At 51.1% G+C, this 21,211-nt stretch overlaps 1 protein-coding gene across 4 annotated transcripts in view; it reads right to left on the reverse strand.

Moving 5' to 3' along the window:
* The window catches only part of TBC1D8B (TBC1 domain family member 8B), a 508,282-nt gene extending 502,123 nt beyond the window's left edge, over nt 1-6,159 (reverse strand). For all 4 annotated transcript variants that reach the window (XM_029607571.1, XM_029607568.1, XM_029607567.1 and 1 more), the window contains exon 1: nt 5,861-6,159. In XM_029607571.1, the coding sequence (XP_029463431.1) occupies nt 5,861-5,987 (127 nt within the window). In that variant the 5' untranslated portion in view covers nt 5,988-6,159. The remainder of the gene's footprint in view (nt 1-5,860) is intronic.
* Between the last annotated feature and the right edge of the window lie 15,052 nt (nt 6,160-21,211).

Genomic DNA, 21,211 nt, shown 5'->3' on the forward strand with positions numbered 1-21,211 from the left:
CCGAGTGCTACCATTCGGCCTGAAATCTGCACCACGAGCCTTCACCAAGTGCCTCGTAGTAGTAGTAGCAGCAGCCTTCCTCAGGACTCAAGGTGTTCACGTCTACCCCTATCTAGACGATTTATCAGGGCTCCCACTCAGCAAGCTGCTCTGTCGTCCCTACATCTTACTTTACACATTCTGATTTTGCTAGAATTTCTCAACTACGCGAAATCCTGCTTAGTTCCCATCTCAAACTTTATCATTCATAGGGGCAGACTTGGACATCTTGCAGGCAAAGGCATTTCTGCCTCGACAGCGAGCTCTCATTCTCATTTCTCTCACTCACCAGCTACAGTCTCAGCACCGCACGACTGCACGCCACTTCCTCATCCTGCTGGGACACATGGTGTCCTCAGTACAAGTTACCCCCAATGGCCCACTTGGCCATGACAGTCATGCAGTGGACTCTAAGGTCACAATAGACTCAGTCCGTCCAACCTCTATCGACCATTGTCTACATCACAGACTCACTTTGTCAGTCTCTAGCCTGGTGGCAAAATCAGATCAATCTCCTCCGAGGCCTGCCCTTCCAGGCTCCAGACCCTCAAATAATTCTCACCACCGATGTTTCCAACCTCGGCTGGGGAGCTCATGTCGCTGATTTGCAGACACACAAGGAACTTGGTCTCCAGAGGAAGCCAAACACCAAATCAATTTCCTGGAGCTGCGAGTAATCAGATATGCTCTCAGGGTGTTTCAGGATCACCTCTCCAATCAGGTCATCCTGATTCAGACGGACAACCAGGTGGCCATGTGGTACATCAACAAACAGGGAGGAACGGGCTCCTACCTACTGTGTCAGGAAGCTGCACAGATATGGGCGGAGGTCCTCTCCCACTCGATGTACCTCAAGACCACCTACTTGCCGGGAGTGAACAAGGCCGGAAGACAAGATTCCATCTTCGGCTAGTCTGTCTTGCGCAAACTTTTCGCAACTTGACGTACCAACACCCTTCCACCTGTCCATTAGGATTCCGGATGCCCTCTACCAAATTTCACCCCAGTCCTAGTGCCTATTGCACAATTGGGTACATTTGGTGCATTTCTCGGATATCCTCAGCTCGGTACTCACCCATATGTGAGGACTACCATCCTGCTTGTCCTGTGAGAAAACAAATGTTGCTTAGCTGTAACAGGTATTCTCACAGGACAGCAGGATGTTAGTCCTCACGAAACCCGCCCGCCACCCCGCGGTGTTGGGTTCGTTACGTTTTCTTATTTTATTTTTCGGCACTTCCTGTAGCTTTAAACAAGAATGAAGGGAAACCCCTGCTGGCTGCAGGTTTAGTGCCATGCTGGGCATGCCCAGTAGGTGCCAGTCAAAGTTCTAGAAACTTTGACAAAAAAGTGTTCCGTGATTGGGCTCCATCCTGTGATGTCACCCATGTGAGGACTAACATCCTGCTGTCCTGTGAGAACACCTGTTACAGCTAAGCAACATTTGCTTTATGATGTCTGTTATGTGATTTTAAATTGTTTTAATTTTTGTAAGGTTTTATGACTTGTAATGTGTTTTTCTTTTCTTTATCCCATCCTATAGGCTTTTTATCCTCCTTTTATCAATCCTGGTTATATGTTTTGTTACTTGTTTTAACATTATGCATTGACTTTGCCTATTTATTTATATCTTATTTTATTCTTTATACACCACATTGATTTATTTTTATAGTATAATGTGATTAATCAAGCTAATAAATAATAATAGACAGCACTACAGAGTCAGAGTATTTGCTAAACCATGGAATTGTCTTCACCTAAGTGAAAGCTTAAAAAGTCAAATTTTGGGCCTCAATAAAACTTAAAAAAAAAAAAGCACTAATGAATTAACTAGGTGTTCAAACTTCCATATGTTACACTCACTTTTTTGTTATTTTCCAGCTGTTAAAATCAGCAAATAGTAATTTTTCATTAAACATTGTAGAAAGATGCAGTGTTTAATTTTGCTTCATGCAGAGGTTGCTTGAGCTTTTGCTATAGTTACACAATATTAGGGTCTATCGTCAGAGTTACCTCCCAGGAAAGAGATCTAGGCATCATAGTGGATAAAACATTGAAATCATCTATGTTAGGAATTATTAAGAAGGGAATGGCAGATAAAACGATGGATGTCATAATGCCTCTGTATTGCTCCATGGTGAGACCGCATCTTGAATACAGTGTGCAAGTCTGGTTGCTGCATCTCAAAAACGATATAGTTGCACTGGAGAAAGTGCAGAGAAGGGTGACCAAAATAATAAGGGTATGGAACGGCACCCTATGAGGAAAAGCCAAGGAAGTTAGGGCTGTTCAGTTTGGAGAAGAGATGATAGAGGTCTACAAAATCATGAAAGGACTTGAACAAGTTCATGTAAATCGGTTATTTACTCGGACTAGGGGGCACTCCATGGAGTTAGCAAGTAGCTCATTTAAAACAAATCAAAGAAAATTCTCTGTCACTCAGCGCATAGTTAAGCTCTGGAATTCATTGCCAAAGGATGTGGTTACACCAGTTAGTATAACTGGGTTTAAAAAAGGTTTGGTTAAGTTCCCAGAGGAAAAATCCATAAACTGCTATTAATTAATAAGCAACAGTAGTTTCAGATTTATTTAATGTTTGGGTACTTGCCAGGTACTTGTGACTTGGATTGGCCACTGTTGGAAACAGGATACTGAGCTTGATGGACCCATGGTCTGACCCAGTATGGCATATCTTATGTTCTTATGAAAAACGCAATTTGACAAGGGGTGCCCAAAATTTTGCACATTGTAAGTAAAGCCAAAGAGATTAACTTGATAAAAAAAAAGGCAACTGAAGCATGGCTGACGTTTACAGCATTATTGTGCTTTATCAAAACAAGAGCAATTAGCCTCAGCAAGCACCACAACTCTATTACTTTGCAGCTCAGCCATTAGGAACAAAGCCTCTGCACAAAAGGGTCATGACTTATACCAGCTAAGTCCACTAATAGTAATAAAGTGTTTTGTTTAGATTATTATCCATGCATACCAGATAGATGAATTATAGCACATTCTGAATGGAACTATAGGATGTCTACTGAAAATGCGTACCATGAGTGCAATTATCTATAGTGGGTCTTAAATATAAGAGACAATTTTAATTATTTATACTTTTTAAAAATGTGATTTATATTCCACCTTTCAGCACTTCAAAGGGGATTACAGTCAGGTTAATTCTATAGCATTACCAAGTCACTCAAATATGTAGTATTCAATAAAACACAGACCATCTTTTGTTAGAGTAGGCAATCTGCTACCCAGAAACAGAAAAACATGAAATTATACATTTCAGAAGACAGCACTTCCTAACAACCATACTATGGTTGTATTCCATAATGTATTCCACAATAAACATTTTGTCTTTTTCATGGGGTTTTGTCAATTGGTAGTTTTGAAGAAGTGTTTGCCTTTGGCAAATAGGCAGTATTCAAAAATTTACATGGTGCTTTTAAAATAATGGCAAAGAATGCAAAACTGATCCTTTCAAGGAATATGACATGACCTGATCAAGAACTGAAATTATTGGTTAAACAAATAAGACATTACTAACGATCAAAATCTGGCACCCTTTCTTTGATAAACACAGATATCCAAATAAAGACAAGTAAATTTGTATTTATCTACTGAATACATGCAATAAGGCAGAGAACACTATCTTAAATGTAAACCAAACATTGAGAACTGGGAAAAAGTAGGGGATTAGAGTGAGCGAGGGTATTCTAAACTATTGTTTTGCATCATTACAGAAGGAGAAAGAATTTGTGACCAATCAGCAGCTACTCACAAGGGGGCCAATGTAATAAAACCTGCGCTAAAACCACGCTGATTTTTCTGCCTGGATTTTTTTGGACGCGCGGCAAAAACCAGCAGAAGCGCGGGATATAATAACGGCCACGTATGCTAATAAAATATGCACATAAAATACACACACAAACATACATGCCATAATGCGCATTGTAACACGCATTAATGGCCCTATGTAGTAAAATGCGCAGACATCCACACAGACACCCATCGGCATGTGAACGCCTGCAATTGTGGCTCAGGGCAAAAGCCTTTCTTTAAAAAAAAAAAAAAAAGATTAAATTATTGGTCCAGAAGTTGATGTGAAGGTGGGTAGAGCAATATCTAACCACTTCATGATCAGACTCCGACCACCGGCGAGAGCGTGAAATGCAGATCGGCGATTCTGCCTCATTGAGAAGCTGCCTTCTCGATCCGTTCTGTCCGCCGCTTAGCTGATGCGCAAAACATCAAAAATACCATCTCCACTCCAGCATTTTCACTTATTTCCTACCCTGACCCAGGCACTAAAAAACCCACACTAACTAGATCTTCCTTCTAGCACAGCTCCTGCATTCCCCATAAATAGATAATTGCCTCCTTTGCATGCCATTAGCATACACTCGTGCAGAAAAAATGTGGGTCTGTAAGCGCATTTGTACACGCTTTTTTCCAGCACATAAAACCTTTATTACATACTCGGCTTTGCGCGGGAAAACCCACAAGCAGCTTCAGTGCATCTTATTACATCGGCCCCAAGGGATAGTACATAAAGTGCACTGGATACAACTGCTTATTCATTTAATAATTATGTATATGTTGCTTATTCACAGCCCTAAGCAGTACACCTCATCTACACTGGAATCACTTAGTCCTTGCTTTACCTTGAAAAATTAAAATTAGAAAAAAATAATTTGTATGGCTTAAAGCTGTACTGTTCTCTACATAAAACAGTAGCACAGTGGCCCACAACCTGTATTAATTAGTGAGTCATAGCAAATGCAAGTCAAGTTTCAAAATACTACATTCTAACATTCCATTTTCTATTTTATTTTGGTTTTTTAAATGTAGCTAGTTAGAATAAACCCATTTAGGGAGCTAAGAAACCTGAGGATGAATATGCACTGCACTATGGGCAAACCAGACAAGGAATTGTTTTAGGTTTACAGTTTTGTTTATTTTCTAAACAATAACCCTACAAGAAATCAAACAGAAAGGCAACATACTATATAATACCAGTTATCTCCATCATTACTACAATATAAAGCTATACTCTTGGGGGTTATCAAAGCATTCACGGGCACAATACATGACCACACTTAAGCAGCAGATTCTTCCAATGTAGCACAATATTTGACTGACAGCATTGTGATTATTTTGAACAAAGTAGCATACAAAGGTAGCGAGCAGTTTTCGAATAGGATAGATTTCGCCTATTTTATTAATACAGAACTTCACGGCAGCCAATGCCCATTCGAAGAACGAGCCAAAGCTCGAGGGGGGTGGAGACGAGTTACGAGGCGCACATGCAGCTCTAGGAAGAGATCGCTTGCAGGTGCCAAGTTCGGAAGGCGATTGGCAGAGGACGTTTCTCCCATCCTCACCGTAAGAGACATTACTGTCTGCTAAGCTCCTTCTCGTCCCCGGCCAGAGGGCGCCAGGCGAGCCCGGAACACACACACAGGAGCCAGAGCCAGCACTTTCCGCTGTTTATTTACCTGCCTTCCCAGCGCTAACCACGTCCCCGGCCATCCGCGGCTCTGGGGAGGGGGAAGCGCAGGGCGCGGAGCCACCAGACCGTACGCCCCCCACCCTCACGTGAGCGCCTCGCGGACACCAACTTCGTCTAGGAGCAGCGGGTTTGCAGGCGACTGTGTGTACCGGCAAAGGAGAGTAAGGGGCAACCCCGGCCGGCACTGAAAACTATGTTTTATTTTTTTCCGGGGGAGACAGTAAGGGGATACAGCTGACTACAGGAGAGCCTGGACCCCTTCCTTCCTTTCCCCGGCGAAGCCCTGTGCGAGAGGCGCTCCTCTACCTGTCAGCCCGCCGCCCTCCTCCCCATAGCCGCGTCTCCTCTGCAGGACGAAGTAGTCGTTGCATTTCTCCGTCACCCACAGCTTCAGGGCATTCTTCAGCAGCACCTCCTCAGGTATCAGCCACATTTCGGCAGCCCGCGCTCATCGCCCTGCGCGTTTGAGCGCCGGGTGGGCGGGGAAGTCCCGCGACGCTTTCGCCCAGCCGCGACCCCTCCAACGTTTTCCCCTCGCGCTCTGCTGACTTGTCGCCCACGTAAGCAGCAGAATTGCCAGACTTCGGTGGGCGGGGCTACAAGGTTACGCTCGACGGGACTTGTAGTTTTTTGTCGAACCCCGCCCGCAAGTGACCTAACGGGTAAAAGGATGGACTGCATTTCCCAACACGCTCGGCTGAGGGAGTCGGTTTCTAGGGGTTGAGAGAAGTTTCCCAGAGCGAGTGCAAAGGCTTGTTGCGGGACTTCTTGGAGCAGAACCTTCTAGGACATATCCAAAGACCTTATGTATACATGTTTAGAAGCGTTTAAGAGCCCTCGTTTTTCTGACTGAAGGTGTATGCCAGTGTTTCCCAACCTTTCGCTGCCAAAGGCACAGACATCTGCATTAACAAAAATGATGTGTGGCACACTCTATGTGACAAGCAGTACAGCAATAGAGAGTAATCAAATAGCTAAAAGAAAAGCTAGGGGAAGGGATGAAAGCCGCACCAGTCCATTCCAGATTTAAAAAAAGGGCAGTGGCATACCTAAAGTATGTGGCACCCGGGGCGGAGACTACTTTTGGCATCCCCCGATAGCAATCCCCGGTTCTCTTCTCTGTCTCTTGCTCCCCTCTCTCGAAACTCGTAAAACCATACTAATAACATTTCAAACGAGCTGATGACTAGAAAAATATCCCATAATTAAGAACTAGTACATTTTTCTAAACAAAATATTCCAAAGTGGCAGCTACATCAGACACCCAATAATTTATTTATTTATTTAGTGCTTTTTTTATACCGACATTCTTGATAAGGATCAAATCAGATCGGTTTACATGGAACATGGGGAAATAACTAACATATCCAAGAATAAATGAAAGTTACAATAAAACAGGGGTACTCAAAACTGGGAATAAGAGGAGCCAGATGGCAGAAGAATTCGGAACTAAACCATATCAATACAGCAATATTTACATATCAATATAGCAATATTTAATTAAAACTAATAAGGATGTAAAAATTTCCCAGTCTCTATATCTGAAATCTTTTGATTTCCAGTCAACCACAAGCTTGTTTTGGATTAATGGGGCAGCACAAAATTTCTTCACACAACACACAGGCAGAATCTGATTGACACACACAAACAACCCTGGCAGGCTCCCATTTTCTCTCTCTCACACACACACACACACACAAAAGCCAGGGGGAGAGAGAGAGAGAGGTGGGATGCTCATGGGGGAGTACAGAAGCCTTATCTATAGAAAACAGTACCAACTGCCAGCACTGAATCCTACTGTTGAAAAAGCAATATTGCAAATATTACACCAATTTATTTATTTAGAAACTTTTATATACCAGTATTAGTGGGGACATCACACCGGTTTACATTTGAACAAAAGGCTTGAAAATACATGTTAACGGGGAGCGTGAACCGGGAGGGGGATAACAAGGAGCAGCGTGGAAAGAAAGATAACATAACAGGAACAAGCATAAGTTAACAGTATAATTAGCTCCTTAATATAAGGAAATTGCGGTCACCGTGAGGAAAACCTATTAAGAAAACAGAACAAGCCAACCTGCTATAGATCCCTGCACAGAAAGAGAAACGACCCTGGCTAGTCCAGGGTCGTTGAGGGTAACCTGGGCCGAGCAGAGCGACGGAGGAAGCAGGGCGGGGAAAAGGAAAGGGGGGAACTGGGGGGGGGGTGATCCAGCCAGGCACCAATGGGAGGCGGCGAAATTCAAAGCTGTCCTCCCATTGGTGCATCGCGGGGTCCCTAGGAAGCCAGAGCTTGCTCATCGGCAGTTGGAAATCAGGCAGCGGAGCAAGCGGAGGGTTCTTTGCTTGCTGCATGCCTGGGTTCCAGCTGCGGCGCGTGCGGGGGTCCGGTAGTTCGTGGAGAGCGGCGGCGGCGCGATCGCGATGCGGCGTTCCGCGGTTCGGCAGCGGTCGCGAGGGCGATACGGCGGGCGGGCCGGAAACGGCAGGGCGGGCGATGCGGCGGCGCGCGATCATTCCCCTGAGGTGAGTGCGTGGGCTCGGGCGCTGGGTTGGGGGTCGCGCATGACCTAGCCCCCCCTTGCGGTCCCGGTGTCGTCGCAGCGGTAGGCCGACCCGGGGGAGAGAGGCGCGGAGCAGGAGAGCCCGCCCGATCCCGGCCTTGTTGCCCGGGCTCTCATTTCGGCCTGTGGCCGGCGAGCGCGGGTGGGGCGCATGTGGCCGCGGGCAGGCGGCAACCTGTGGTGAAGCCTGGGCCTTCCTTCCACGGAGGTACGCCGCGTGCCGCAGCGTTCGGCCTGCGGGACGCCCTAGACCACGTGGGGACTGGGGGCTCGGAGGCCCCGGCGAGCGGGGGGTTGTTCGCGGCGGGGGGGGGGCGTGGCCTGGACGGCGTCCCAACCCCGGGCGGACGGCACAGAGCAGGCCTTCGCGGCCGGGGACCCTGGCCCCGCCCGCCCGCCCTCGTGGGCGCGCGGGTTAGGTCGGACGGCAAGGGAGTGGTGTGCGGGAGCTCCAGAGGGGCCTCCCCGGCGGCCGTCCCCAGGAGCCGCGGCGCCTCGCGTTCGGTGCGGCGTCATCCCGTGCGGCAAGGGGCAGTCCCTACCCCCTTGCCGCTGCTGCTGGAAGGCACCCTCTCCCTCCCCCGGAGAGCAGCCCGGTAGCTGCAGCGGCCTGGATAGAGATTTTGGCCGCATGGCGCGGGCCGGGTACGGTTTCCTCCAGGGGCCTACAGACGCTGGCGCCCGGGGAGGGCTGGCCAACTGGGGCGGGACAGGTAGTGTCGGTACTCCCCTGGGTGAGCACTTTTTCCCGGGCGTGTCTGGCACCCCCGGGGGCGTGCAGGGCGCGGGAGCGCACGGAAGGCTGTGCCCGGGCGGCGGCGCGGGTGGTCGGCATGGGGGGCGGAGGCCCCTGCTGTGCAGGCAGCTTTGGGGGTTTTGTTGCAGCTGGAGAGGAGGAGGAGATCCCGGGCCCGTCCAGCCGCGAAGCATGGTGGATGCGGGAGGGCATGGTGCCGGGAGAGGCTGCGGATCGGTGGGCGAGGGGAGGCGACGGAGGCGCAGCGGCGGCAGCGTGCGTGGCGGTTCCCGGATGGAAGGAGGCGGGCGCCCCAGGAGGGGCCGCGGAGACGGGTAAGTTGGAGCTGCGGCGTGGGGACAGGGATCGGGGGGACAGGAGGCGACGGGCGTGGGGGGATTCCAGTTACAGCTCCTCGACCTCTACGTCGCCCTCTTGCGCGGAGGGACGGTGCGGAAGGGGGGTGTTGGGGGTAGGCCCCCGGTGCGAGACGAGTAGCCCCGCGTCGGCGGCGCTTTCTGAATTGTGGGAGGGGGTCCCGAGGCGATTGGTGAAGCGGATAAGGAAAAGGAAGTTCGTCAATATATTTACGCTGTGGGAGGGCAGGAGGGGTGAGAAGCGGTTATCCAGGACAGCAAAGAAGAGCATGCGGCGGAGCGGGTCGGTGCCGAGACTCGCCAAGAATGTAGTACATTGGCTGCGGGGTTTCTTAGGTTGGTGAGCGTGGTCAGCCACTTCGATCCGTCCCAGTATGGGGCGTTGCTGTCCTCCGGGGACAGCATTCTGGGTGCGTTTCGGCCTTTGACGGTTGGGCTTGGCTCCCCTATGATGGGAAGTTCCGTGACAAGATGGCGGGGAGTACACTCATGTACTGGGGCACCCAGGATATACATCTGTGGCGGACGCAGATGACCAACAGGAGGTCAGGGGGGGCACGGAAGGGCCTCACGGGGGGCGCAGCGGGGGGCTTGGCGCTGGGGGGAAGGGGCAGCCCTTTCGTGTTGGGGGGCGCGGGCGGGTGAGACAGGAGTCCGGAGCGCGGGGGGGGGGGGGCTGCAGACGTTAGAGGACGCTTCAACTAACTCAACTGTTTGTTTCCTGAGTGCAAATTCCGGCATGCCAGCGCTACTTGCGGGGGTGCTCACGCCGCCACTAAGTGCGCTCAAGGGGCGGGAGGGGGGGCTGGAAAGGGGGCCCAGTAGGGACGTGTTGCCGTCCACGGCGGACTCCCCTATCTGTGTGGAGGCGCTGGTGGAGGGGCTGCGGGTTTACCCGGATCGGGTAGCCGCGGTCTTGCTGCAGGAGGGTTTCGGGAGGGGTTTCGGATCCCATATCAGGGCCTGGGGTAAGGGGGTAGGGCAAGGCATTCCAAGTCTGTGTAGAAACGGGCGCATGTGGCCAGGGCCAACCTCTGGGACGAACTGGACTTAGGTAGAGTGGTGGGGCCGTTTTCCGGACAAGCCGTACGTGCAGATGCACTTGTCACCGTTGGCGGTGATTCCGACGAGCTTATCCCTAGGGAGGCGTGCACGGTGAAGTACGCGTCTTTCGACGAGGCGGTGGGCATTGGTCCGTAAAGCGGGGAGGGGGGCGCAGCTAGCCAAAGCGGACATCGAGTCCGCCTTCCGGCTGCTCCCTATCCACCCCTCGTCGTTTCCGCCGTTGGGATTTTACTTCGAGGGCGGTTACTTCTTGATCGTTGTTTGCCAATGGGTTGCGCGGTGTCCTGCGCCTTCTTTGAGGCGTTCAGTACGTTTATTCACTGGGCCACCAGGATCCATACTGCATGCGCAGATTTCTTATTTGTGGGGCGGGGTGACTCGGAGGTCTGTTCGCGGCAGTTGCTGGGTTTCCTGGGGGACTGCGCAGCGATTTGGCGTGCCCATTGCGCAGGACCAGACGGAGGGCCCGGTCACCAGGTTGCCCTGCCTGGGAATAGAGTTAGATTCGGAGGCCATGGCATGCCGCTTGCCGGAGGAGAAGGTCGCTCAGTTGCGGGATTTGGTGCACAGGGTGAGAGGGGCGGCGACGGTTACCTTGCGACAGATGCAGTCGCTTATCGGTTCCTTGTATTTCGCCGGTCGGGTGATCCCCATGGGGAGGGCGTTCCTTCATCGCCTGTCCTGCCAAGACGTCGGGAATTCGGGCAGGGCATCACTTCATTAGGGTATCGCGACCGGTGCGGGAGGAGTTAGGAACATGGGACGCCTTCTTGCACTCGTTCAACGGGATCCGGATGATGCCCGAGCCGGAGGTGTCCGATATGGATCTGGAATTGTATATGGACGCGGCGGGGGCGTTGGGTTGCGTTCTATACTTTCGGGGCAAGTGGTGTGAGGCGCCATGGCCGGCGTCCGGGATCAACGGGGCGTGGTGTGGCACATTACTTTCTTGGAACTGTTTCCTATCATTGTGGCACTGACCCTACGGGGGGGGGACTTGGCGAATACACAGGTAGTCTGGTGGTGCGATAATTTGGGCATGGTGCAGGTGGTTAACAAGCAGGCGGCACGATATCCCAGGGTATCGACTTTATTGCGGGTCATGGTCCTGTTGTGTCTTCAGTGTCATGTGACTTTCAGGGGGGTTCAGCGCATTATAGCTGATGCTCTCTCTCGTTTTACGAGGGATGTCTTGCGGGCGGCGGCGCCTCACGCGGCCCGGTGGGGAGAGCAGGTCCCAGAGCACTTGTGGAACTTCGGGGCGTTGACCAATGGGAGTTGATCCGGCGATCTGTGGCCACGGCAACGTGGAGCTCCTATGTAGCTGGGGACTATGCTGTGACTCGTTTGCTGTTCTCTTTGGACTGGGGGGAGGACGGGTGCGGGAGGCTGAGGTGGTGTGGTTCATACTGTGGGCGAAGGGCGCGGGCTTTTCCTTGGCGTATGTCCGACGCCAGTTGGCGGGGTTCGCGTTCTTTCAGTAACTGGAGGGGCGCGGTAACCCGACTCGTTGTTTTCTAGTCAAAAGTTGTTAGACGGGTGGGAAAGGGGGGGGGGGGCGTAGGGAGGACGTGCGCAGGCCAATCCGGTACGGGGATTTGCTCAGGTTGGCCACTGGGTTGCGGGGGATATGTAGTTCTGGGCATGAGTTGGTGTTGTTCCGTTTGACATTCTCCTGGGCGTTCTTTGGGGCCCTTCGCATTGGGTAGCTCGTTGCTCGGGCTGGAGGGGTTGCTGATAGGCGACGTGCGTGTCTCCATGGCGAGGGTAGCGATCCGTATTCGGAGGTCCAACACGGATCAGACAGGAAAGGGCGCGTGGATTGCTTTGGGCCGTGTTGAGAGCGGGCGGGAGTGTCCGGTGCGCTTGGCGCTGGCTTATGGTTCGGCAAGCCCGGGGGTGGGGGGGACATTTCCCGGTGCCTGCGGATGGTTCCCCTCTTACCAGATATCAATTCGTGACGGTCTTGCACAGAGTGGTGGTGAGTCTCGGGTGGGATGCGACGCAGTACACGTCGCCCTCGTTTCGTATTGGTGCGGCCTCGACAGCGGCGGAGCTGGGGTGGCCGGCGGAGCAGATAAGGGCGTTGAGGCAGTGGCAGTCGGTGGTTTTCCGGGCTTATGTGCGGAAGTGACGCCTCCGGCGGGTAGGGAGGCGCCTCTGGCGGGTAGGGAGGCGTCCTAGCATGGCTGTTTGTAACAGGTCTGTTTGTATTGCAGATCGACCGGGAGGTGGCGTGACCGGGGTGTGCCTGGATTATGGGCCCTTCCTTTGTCCGGAGAGCCCACCAACGGGCTAAGCGGAGGCCTTGTGGAGAGCAGTTGAATTTGAATCGAGGTGGTAAAATGGTAGGGCCGCAGTGGGGGTACAAAGGCCGTAACCGGTCTTTGTTGGTGGCGGAAAACCCGAGCCATATGCTGGATTGTGTATTGGAATAATGTTATGGACTGTTCGGAGGGGGAGGAGGAATGCCCGTGTAACTTGGGGCCGTTACACGGGAAGGCCTAAAGAGCAAGGGGGGGGCCGATGCTCAGGCCGCAAAGCTTACCCTCGCTCATGCCGTGGCGGGGTAAGTGGGGGGGGGAGGGGCAGAGCGCTAGCTTACCACCGGGCCGCGGTGGTAAGCGAAGAAGAGGAGGCGACCAAGGAGGTGGAGGGGGGCATTGTTATTGTTATTTGAATGCATGTTAAGATAGCGGCTCGGGTTAGGTTAATAAACTGCGGCCTTTGTTAATACCATACAGTTGTCATGTAGTTTTATTACAAGGGGGGGAGAGAGAGGAAATGCAGCTGCCGGAGCGAATGTCTCGAGTCCCCATGTTAAGAGAAACGACCCTGGCTAGTCCAGGGTCGTTGAGGGTAACCTGGGCCGAGCAGAGCGACGGAGGAAGCAGGGCGGGGAAAAGGAAAGGGGGGAACTGGGGGGGGGGGTGATCCAGCCAGGCACCAATGGGAGGCGGCGAAATTCAAAGCTGTCCTCCCATTGGTGCATCGCGGGGTCCCTAGGAAGCCAGAGCTTGCTCATCGGCAGTTGGAAATCAGGCAGCGGAGCAAGCGGAGGGTTCTTTGCTTCCCGCCCTCCCTCCCTTGGAAGTTTTGGAATTGTGGAATGTATTTTGTGTTTGTCGCAGTAGGAGGCGGAAAACCCGAGCCATATGCTGGATTGTGTATTGGAATAATGTTATGGACTGTTCGGAGGGGGAGGAGGAATGCCCGTGTAACTTGGGGCCGTTACACGGAAAGGCCTAAAGAGCAAGGGGGGGGCCGATGCTCAGGCCGCAAAGCTTACCCTCGCTCATGCCGTGGCGGGGGTAAGTGGGGGGGGGAGGGGCAGAGCGCTAGCTTACCACCGGGCCGCGGTGGTAAGCGAAGAAGAGGAGGCGACCAAGGAGGTGGAGGGGGGCATTGTTATTGTTATTTGAATGCATGTTAAGATAGCGGCTCGGGTTAGGTTAATAAACTGCGGCCTTTGTTAATACCATACAGTTGTCATGTAGTTTTATTACAAGGGGGGGAGAGAGAGGAAATGCAGCTGCCGGAGCGAATGTCTCGAGTCCCCATGTTAACTACCTACTAGCAGAATACTTCCTCTCTGTTATACATGCAGAAAACACACAGACCCATCCCAGATACACAATAAAGAGACCCCGAAGTATAAATACAAATATGTAGACAAAAATTGAACTGGAGACTACTTCAAGCCAGACTCTGCAGTACAATAATGGAAAAATAGAATTGCCATTCCTCTTAAAACAATAAAATCATTCGCTTAAATGCTCTCTCATACATGCTCTTGCTTTCCCTTACACATACACTCTCACTCTTGTACACATTCTCTCTCATACACAACTCACATGCTCTATTTCATACATGGTCTCGCTGCCTCAAACCACTTACACTCTCACATGCCGTTTCTCTTACAATCTATTTCTTAGCGTTTAGACAGGTGAATCCAGAACCAGTGGGTTATGCACCTCTTCTAGCCTATGGAGACAGAGCAAAGCTGACATCACAGTATATTTATTTTATTTTATTTATTTATGCAGTTTTTATATATCATTGCACAGAAAGCAAGTTTCTATCTCTATGATTTACATAATAAAAAACAGTCATTACATAGTTTCAAAAAGGAAAAAGTACAATAAAATCCAATATAAACTCAATTTGATATTCATAACACTAAATCTTCAGTTATTAAAAACTAAAAATGAAAAATACAAGTATACTAAAAATCTAAAAATAAGAATAATAGGACGTAAAAAATTAAATTAATCATTCTTAGCGCTTGACATGACTCTCAGCTGTCCTCTTGGGAATTGGGGCCATATGCTTTACCCATGCAGTGAAATCAGCCTGCCAGTATTCTCTCTCTCCAGCAGATGGTGGACTTGCATCTCCCTTCTGGGGATTGCTTTAAGTTTTAGAAGGAGAAAAAAAGGAAATTTAATTTGCCCCGCTATCCTGTGGTAATACCTTATGGTCCCTCCCTCAGTTGAGAATTCCTGAGGTGATATCCTTGGATCCCTCCCTCAGATGAGTGCCTTGGTCCAGTAGCTGGTTTTCAGCCGGTGGACTTAGCTGTAAAAAAAAAAAAAAAACAACTAGCTAAAAGGCAGCGGGTGCAGGAAGCCCAAGCATGGCGGTGAAGGTATATGCCCTCTCCCTCCACAGCCGGAGACCGATTCTGTACTCTGCTGGGACGGGCTAAACTGAGGTAAAAAAAAAAATTTGAATCTGAGAAGCAGGGGATTTTTTGTAGGGATTCCTCTGTGCTTGGAGTGCCCATCAGAAGTTCGTTCCTGCCTCCAGGAGAGCTTGGGGAATGTGGGCAGCCTGGCAAGTTGAGAAGCCTTTTGGCTAGGCCCTGCTCTCAGGCTTTTGCTGGTTCGCTGCGTGGTAGGTCATGGCGACATTTCACATGTTTTTTCCTGCGCATTAGGCTGCCCTCTTTGGTTCCATCAGTTTGTGCGAGTGCGTTCGGCTGGGCATTCAGGTATGCGTCCAGTTGGAGCTCCTAGTTGAGCACCTGGTTGGATGTCCAGTTAGTTAGGGGTGTCTATTTGAGCATTCATTCGCACACTTGTCTGTGCGGCCTCATGGGAGCCCAGTTTGGGGACGCTTATCGAGGCGCAGTGTTGGGCACCTAAATTTTGGATGCCTAAGTTTTGGGCACCTAGTTTTTTGCAGCACAACAGCTGGACGCACACTCCTCACACACTTATTTCAGCATGCTGATAGACTGATGGTACCTATAGCTAAGAAACCTAAGCACCTTTCCCTCTGTGCTGCTTGTCATATTCGGGCATCTCAGCCTGGTGTTCCTTCCTATGTGTCAGCGAGGTTTGGAGGCTCAGGAGGATAGTTCAATGGGCACAGGACAGATGCCCCCTGCCTTTGGCATGGATCCCTCTGCCTTTTCTTGGGTAGAAATTTTTCAAGGACTGCAGTCTTTTTTTTCAGGCACAGTCCTCTACCCTGGCCAGTCTTAACAGGTCAGGGTCACAGGCGCTGAAATCCCGAAAGCCTGGTGCTGCGAGTAAGCATTGGAGTATGCCTAGATCGGCTGCTAGTCTTCCTGATAGGGACCCAAATGGCACAGATGATGAAGCCGATCCTTACTCCCTGGAAGATGGGGAAATTCCTCCAGGATTGGAGCCGTATAGAACTATGTTGCGGTTCTTTCATAGAGATGAGTTACCAGCTCTGATTTCCCAGACACTGAATCCATGTCTGTGCCAAAGAAAGATCCCATTTTGATTTGTTTGCGAAAAGCCTCATGTTTCTTCCCTATTATGGAGGCCATTCAAGATTTGATTAATCTTGAGTGCGGCGCCCCAGAAGCTAATTTCAAAGGGAGACGAGTCTTGGAAGGACTGTACCCCCTGAACCCAGCTGCACGAGAGCACTTGCGCTTTCCGAGAGTAATGTGCTTGTGTGTGCTGTTACCAAGCAGACGACCATTCCCATAGAGGGAGGAGCAGCTTTGAAGCATGCACAGCATAGGAGAACTGAGGCCATCCTTAAGCAGGTCTTTGAAGCAATGGCAATTAATTTGCAGATAGCTTCTTGTTGTTTCCTGGTGGCTCGCTCTTGTTTGCTTCTCTCTCAAGAGGTCAATGAATGAATCTGATGTGAATTCCAGGGCAGGCATGGAACCATCAATTACCTTTTTGACAGTTGCAGGCTGCAATTTGGTATGCACTTCAGCTGGAGGGTTGGCTGCGGTAATAGCGGCCAAGCATCAGTTATGGCTGAGAAATTTGTCGGCCGAATTGACCTCTAAGTCTAATCTTATGAAACTGCCCTTTAAAAGCTCATTCTTGTTTGGGAGTGAGCTGGAGAAAATGGCCAACATGTGTGGTGAGTCCATGGTTTCTCTTTTACCAGAGGATAAGAAACACGCCTCGCTCCTTCAGCATGAGAGGTTGTACTAGGGATCCAAACGTTTTTGATCCTACAGAAGAGCGGCCTTTCAGGGGACTTGACCTTTGGGTAGGTCTCAGTCCTTTCATCCCAGTCAACCCAGATGGGGTCCAGGCTCAGGGAGTGGAGCTCCCCGAGCCTCCCTATGAAGGTGTGCTGACTAGAGATGTGAATCGGAACCGGAATCGGTTCGGATTCCGGTTCCGATTCACATGTGGAGCTCCCCGGGCCTCCCTATAAAGGTGTGCTGACTAGAGATGTGAATCGGAACCGGAATCGGTTCGGATTCCGGTTCCGATTCACATGTGGGGTTTTTTTCCATCGGGCCCGATCGCATTTTGTTTATCGGCTGCACCCCAGCCGATAAACAAAAAACCCACCCCGACCCTTTAAAAGTAACCCCTTAGCTTCCCCCACCCTCCCGACCCCGCCCCAAAACCTTTTTACAGGTACCTGGTGGTCCAGTGGGGGTCCCGGGAGCGATCTTCCACGATCTCCCGCTCCGGGCCGTCCTCCGGCTCCCGGGCCATCGGCTGCCACTAATCAAAATGGCGCCGATGGCCCTTTGCCCTTACCATGTGACAGGGTATCCGTGCCATTGGCCGGATCCTGTCACATGGTAGGAGCACTGGATGGCCGGCGCCATCTTGTGCTCCTACCATGTGACAGGGGCTGACCAATGGCACCAGTAACCCCTGTGACATAGTAAGGGCAAAGGCTATTGGCGCCATTTTGAATACTGGCAGCCGACGGTCCAAGTGCAGGAGGTCGCTCCTGGACCCCCGCTGGACTTTTGGCAAGTCTTGTGGGGGTCAGGAGGGTCCCCCAAGACTTGCCAAAAGCCCTTGGTGGTCCAGCGGGGGTCCGGGAGCGGGGGTCCGGGAGCCTGCACTCGGGCCATCGGCTGCCAGTAATCAAAATGGCGCCGATAGCCTTTGCCCTTACTATGTCATAGGGGCTACCGGTGCCATTGGTCAGCCCCTGTCACATGGTAGGAGCACAAGATGGTGCCGGCCATCCAGTGCTCCTACCATGTGACAGGATCCGGCCAATGGCACGGATATCCTGTCACATGGTAAGGGCAAAGGGCCATCGGCGCCATTTTGATTAGTGGCAGCCGACAGCCCGGGAGCCGGAGGACGGCCCGGAGTGGGAGATCGCGGAAGATCACTCGCGGGACCCCCACTGGACCACCAGGTACCTGTAAAAAGGTTTTGGGGGGGGTCGGGAGGGTGGGGGAAGCTAAGGGGTTACTTTTAAAGGGTCGGGGTGGGTTTTTTGTTTATCGGCTGGGGTGCAGCCGATAAACAAAATGCGATCGGGCCCGATGGAAAAAAAACCCACATGTGAATCGGAACTGGCTAATTCAGGAGGTCTGGCTCAAACCCTGCCCATGCGGGCATCATTGGCCCTTCCAGCTCCACCCCGTTTCAATGGGGATCCGCGTCTCTGCCGAGGCTTCCTCAACCAGTGCTTTATGCAATTTGCACTGCAGCCTGCATTGTTCCCAAGTGAGACCACCAAGATTACCTTCATCCTCTCACACCTTGAAGGGAAAGCTCTGGAATGGGCTTCCCCACTTTGGGAGTGTTCTGATGATATACTCAGTCATCTCTTCCACTTCATTTCCATTTTCAAGCAGACCTTCAAGGACCCCGGCCGACAGTCGATTGCGGGTCATCATCTTCTTCACCTTCACCAAGGCTCGCATTCGCTCACTGAATTCACATTATAATTCAGGACCTTAGCTACCGAACTGGACTGGGAAGAGGACTGCCTACGGGCAATCTAGAGGGCCTATCTCCTGCCCTCAAGAATGAGCTGGCAGCTCGTGAGATTCCCACATCTCTCGAGGACCTGATTTCCCTAGTCGGCAAGATTGACCATCGCCTACATCAGCGACATCAGGAGGTAAAGGTCCTCCGACCTACTACCGTATGCCCAGCTCGTGCTGCAAGCCTTCCATTTGAAGGCCTTACCAGCACCTCCTCCTTCACCAGAGGAACCGATACAGATCAATTGCGGGCACTTGTCTCCTGAAGAGTGCCTCCGACGAAAGAAACAAGGCCTTTGCTTATACTGTGGTGGTTCCGGACACCTTCGACAATCCTGCCCCGTGCGGCTGGGAAACTACAAAGCTTAAGCCCGGCGGGGGTCCCGAGCTTGGGCGCTACTATTACTGGCCCTCAATTACTACTCCCTGTGTCCCTCTTTAGGGAATCTCGCTCTTTTGCCACCATTGCACTTGTGGACACTGGGGCGAGTGACAATTTTATTTTGGATGACATCCTCTCATTACTCCAGATACCACTTCAACCTCTGGATGTGCCTCTCCGCATCGCATCAATCCAGGGAGAGCACCTCCCTGGACACATTACTCTTCACACTGTGGCCTTCCACCTCACCGTGGGAACCCTCCATGAAGAGGAAATTTCCCTGTTCATCTTGAAGCGTTCCACGCACACGGTAATCTTAGGACTTCCGTGGCTCCAGGTCCACACACCTCATTTCGATTGGCAATCCCTACAGTTAATTCAGTGGGGACCCCAGTGTCAGAACCGCTGCCTGCAACAGGTGTCTCCAGCGGTTACCGTTCTGAATTCTGCAACCCTTTCCGGGGTACCTGCTCCGTATTCTGACTTCAAAGATGTGTTCTCCAAACAAAATGCTGACATCCTGCCCATACTCCGAAAGTTCAATTGTCCCATTGAGCTCCTGCCAGGCACCACGCCTCCCAAGGGCAGAACCTACCCCCTCTCGCTTCTGGAAACCCAAGCGATGTCAGAGTATATTAAAGAGAATCTAGATAAAGGATTCATAAGTCCCTCCGATTCCCTGGCAGGAGCCGGATTTTTCTTCATGAAGGATAGCAGTCTATGTCCTTGCATAGACTACTGTGGGCTAAACGTCGTGACTCGCAAGGATCGTTACCCTTTGCCCCTCATCAGCGAATTATTCGATCACTTCCAAGGAGCCCAGATTTTTACAAAGTTAGATCTCTGAGGCGCATACAGTCTTGTACGAATCCAGCCAGAGGACATCTGGAAGTCCACCTTTAATACCAGGGACGGCCACTACGAGTACACAGTAATGCCTTTCAGACTTTGTAACACCCCTGCGGTCTTTCAGCGTTTGATGAATGAGATCTTCCGGGACCTTCTATACTCATTTGTCGTGGTATTTCTGGACGATATACTGATCTTTTCCAAAGACCTGAAGTCCCACCGCTCACACGTTCAAACTGTCCTTCCACGCCTCAGAGACAATCACCTCTACGCAAAGTTAAAGAAGTGCATATTCGAACAGACCCGCCTTCCATTCCTGGGCTACATCATCTCCAATCATGGCTTCACCATGGACCCTGAGAAACTTCAAGGTGGCCCCAGCCAGTAGACCTCCGAGCCTTACAATGGTTCCTTGGCTTTACAAACTATTACAGGAACTTCATTGCTAACTACTCCACACTAGCTGCTCCACTCACAGCCATGACTAGGAAAGGTAGTAACGTCCAAGTTTGGAGCCCCAAGACTCAATATGCTTTCCACGCCTTGAAAGAGGCCTTCTGCACCGGACCATGTCTAGGGCACCCAGATCCTAACCACCCTTTCGTCATCAAAGTTGACACCTCCGCCATTGGGGCCGGGGCGGTCCTGAGCCAATATTCTTCCAAGGGGGTCTTAGTACCCTGCTCCTTCTACTCGCACAAGTTTTCTGCTGCAGGCAAAACTACATGATTGGAGATCATAAACTCTTAGCTGTGAAATTGGCCCTTCAAGAATGGTGCCCCTGGTTAGAAGGAGCGCAGCATAAATTCACTATATTTACAGACCCACAAGAACCTCGAGCACTTAAAGGAAGCCCAGCTCTTGAATCCAAGACAGGCCAGCTGGGCACTGTTCTTCGAACGATTTCACTTTGAACTCCACTACCACCCAGCAGCGAAGAATACCCGAGCGGATGCTCTCTCTTGCTCCCTTGAACCAGAAGATATGCCCAAAACTCCTAGACACATCATAGACCCAGCATGCATATCTCTCGCAGTCACCAACACAGTTCCAGCCGGGAAGACAGTGGTCCCACACCGACTCTGGGAGCACGTCCTTCGCTGGGCCCACGACTCGAAGTTGGCCAGCCATCCTGGCTGGGCTCGGACCCTCGAGATGTTAAGAAGACATTACTGGTGGCCTAGCATGGTTAAAGACTCCCGTAGTTATGTGGATTCATGTCCCATCTGTGCACAACAAAAACCCCAGACTGGCCGTCCGTGGGGACTCCTCCAACCTCTTCTGGCTCCCACCGAACCCTAGTCAAGCATCTCTACTGACTTCATCTTTGAGCTGCCTCTATCAAAGGGCAACACGGTCATTTGAGTTATTATTGACCGCTTTTCAAAGATGGCACATTTTGTTCCACTACCAAGTCTCCCCTCAGCTCCTGAACTGGCAAAACTCTTTCTAAACAACTTATTCCGCTTACATGGGTTACCCAA

This window comes from Rhinatrema bivittatum, chromosome 6, assembly GCF_901001135.1.
Source record: "Rhinatrema bivittatum chromosome 6, aRhiBiv1.1, whole genome shotgun sequence".
NCBI classification, from domain to species: domain Eukaryota; kingdom Metazoa; phylum Chordata; class Amphibia; order Gymnophiona; family Rhinatrematidae; genus Rhinatrema; species Rhinatrema bivittatum.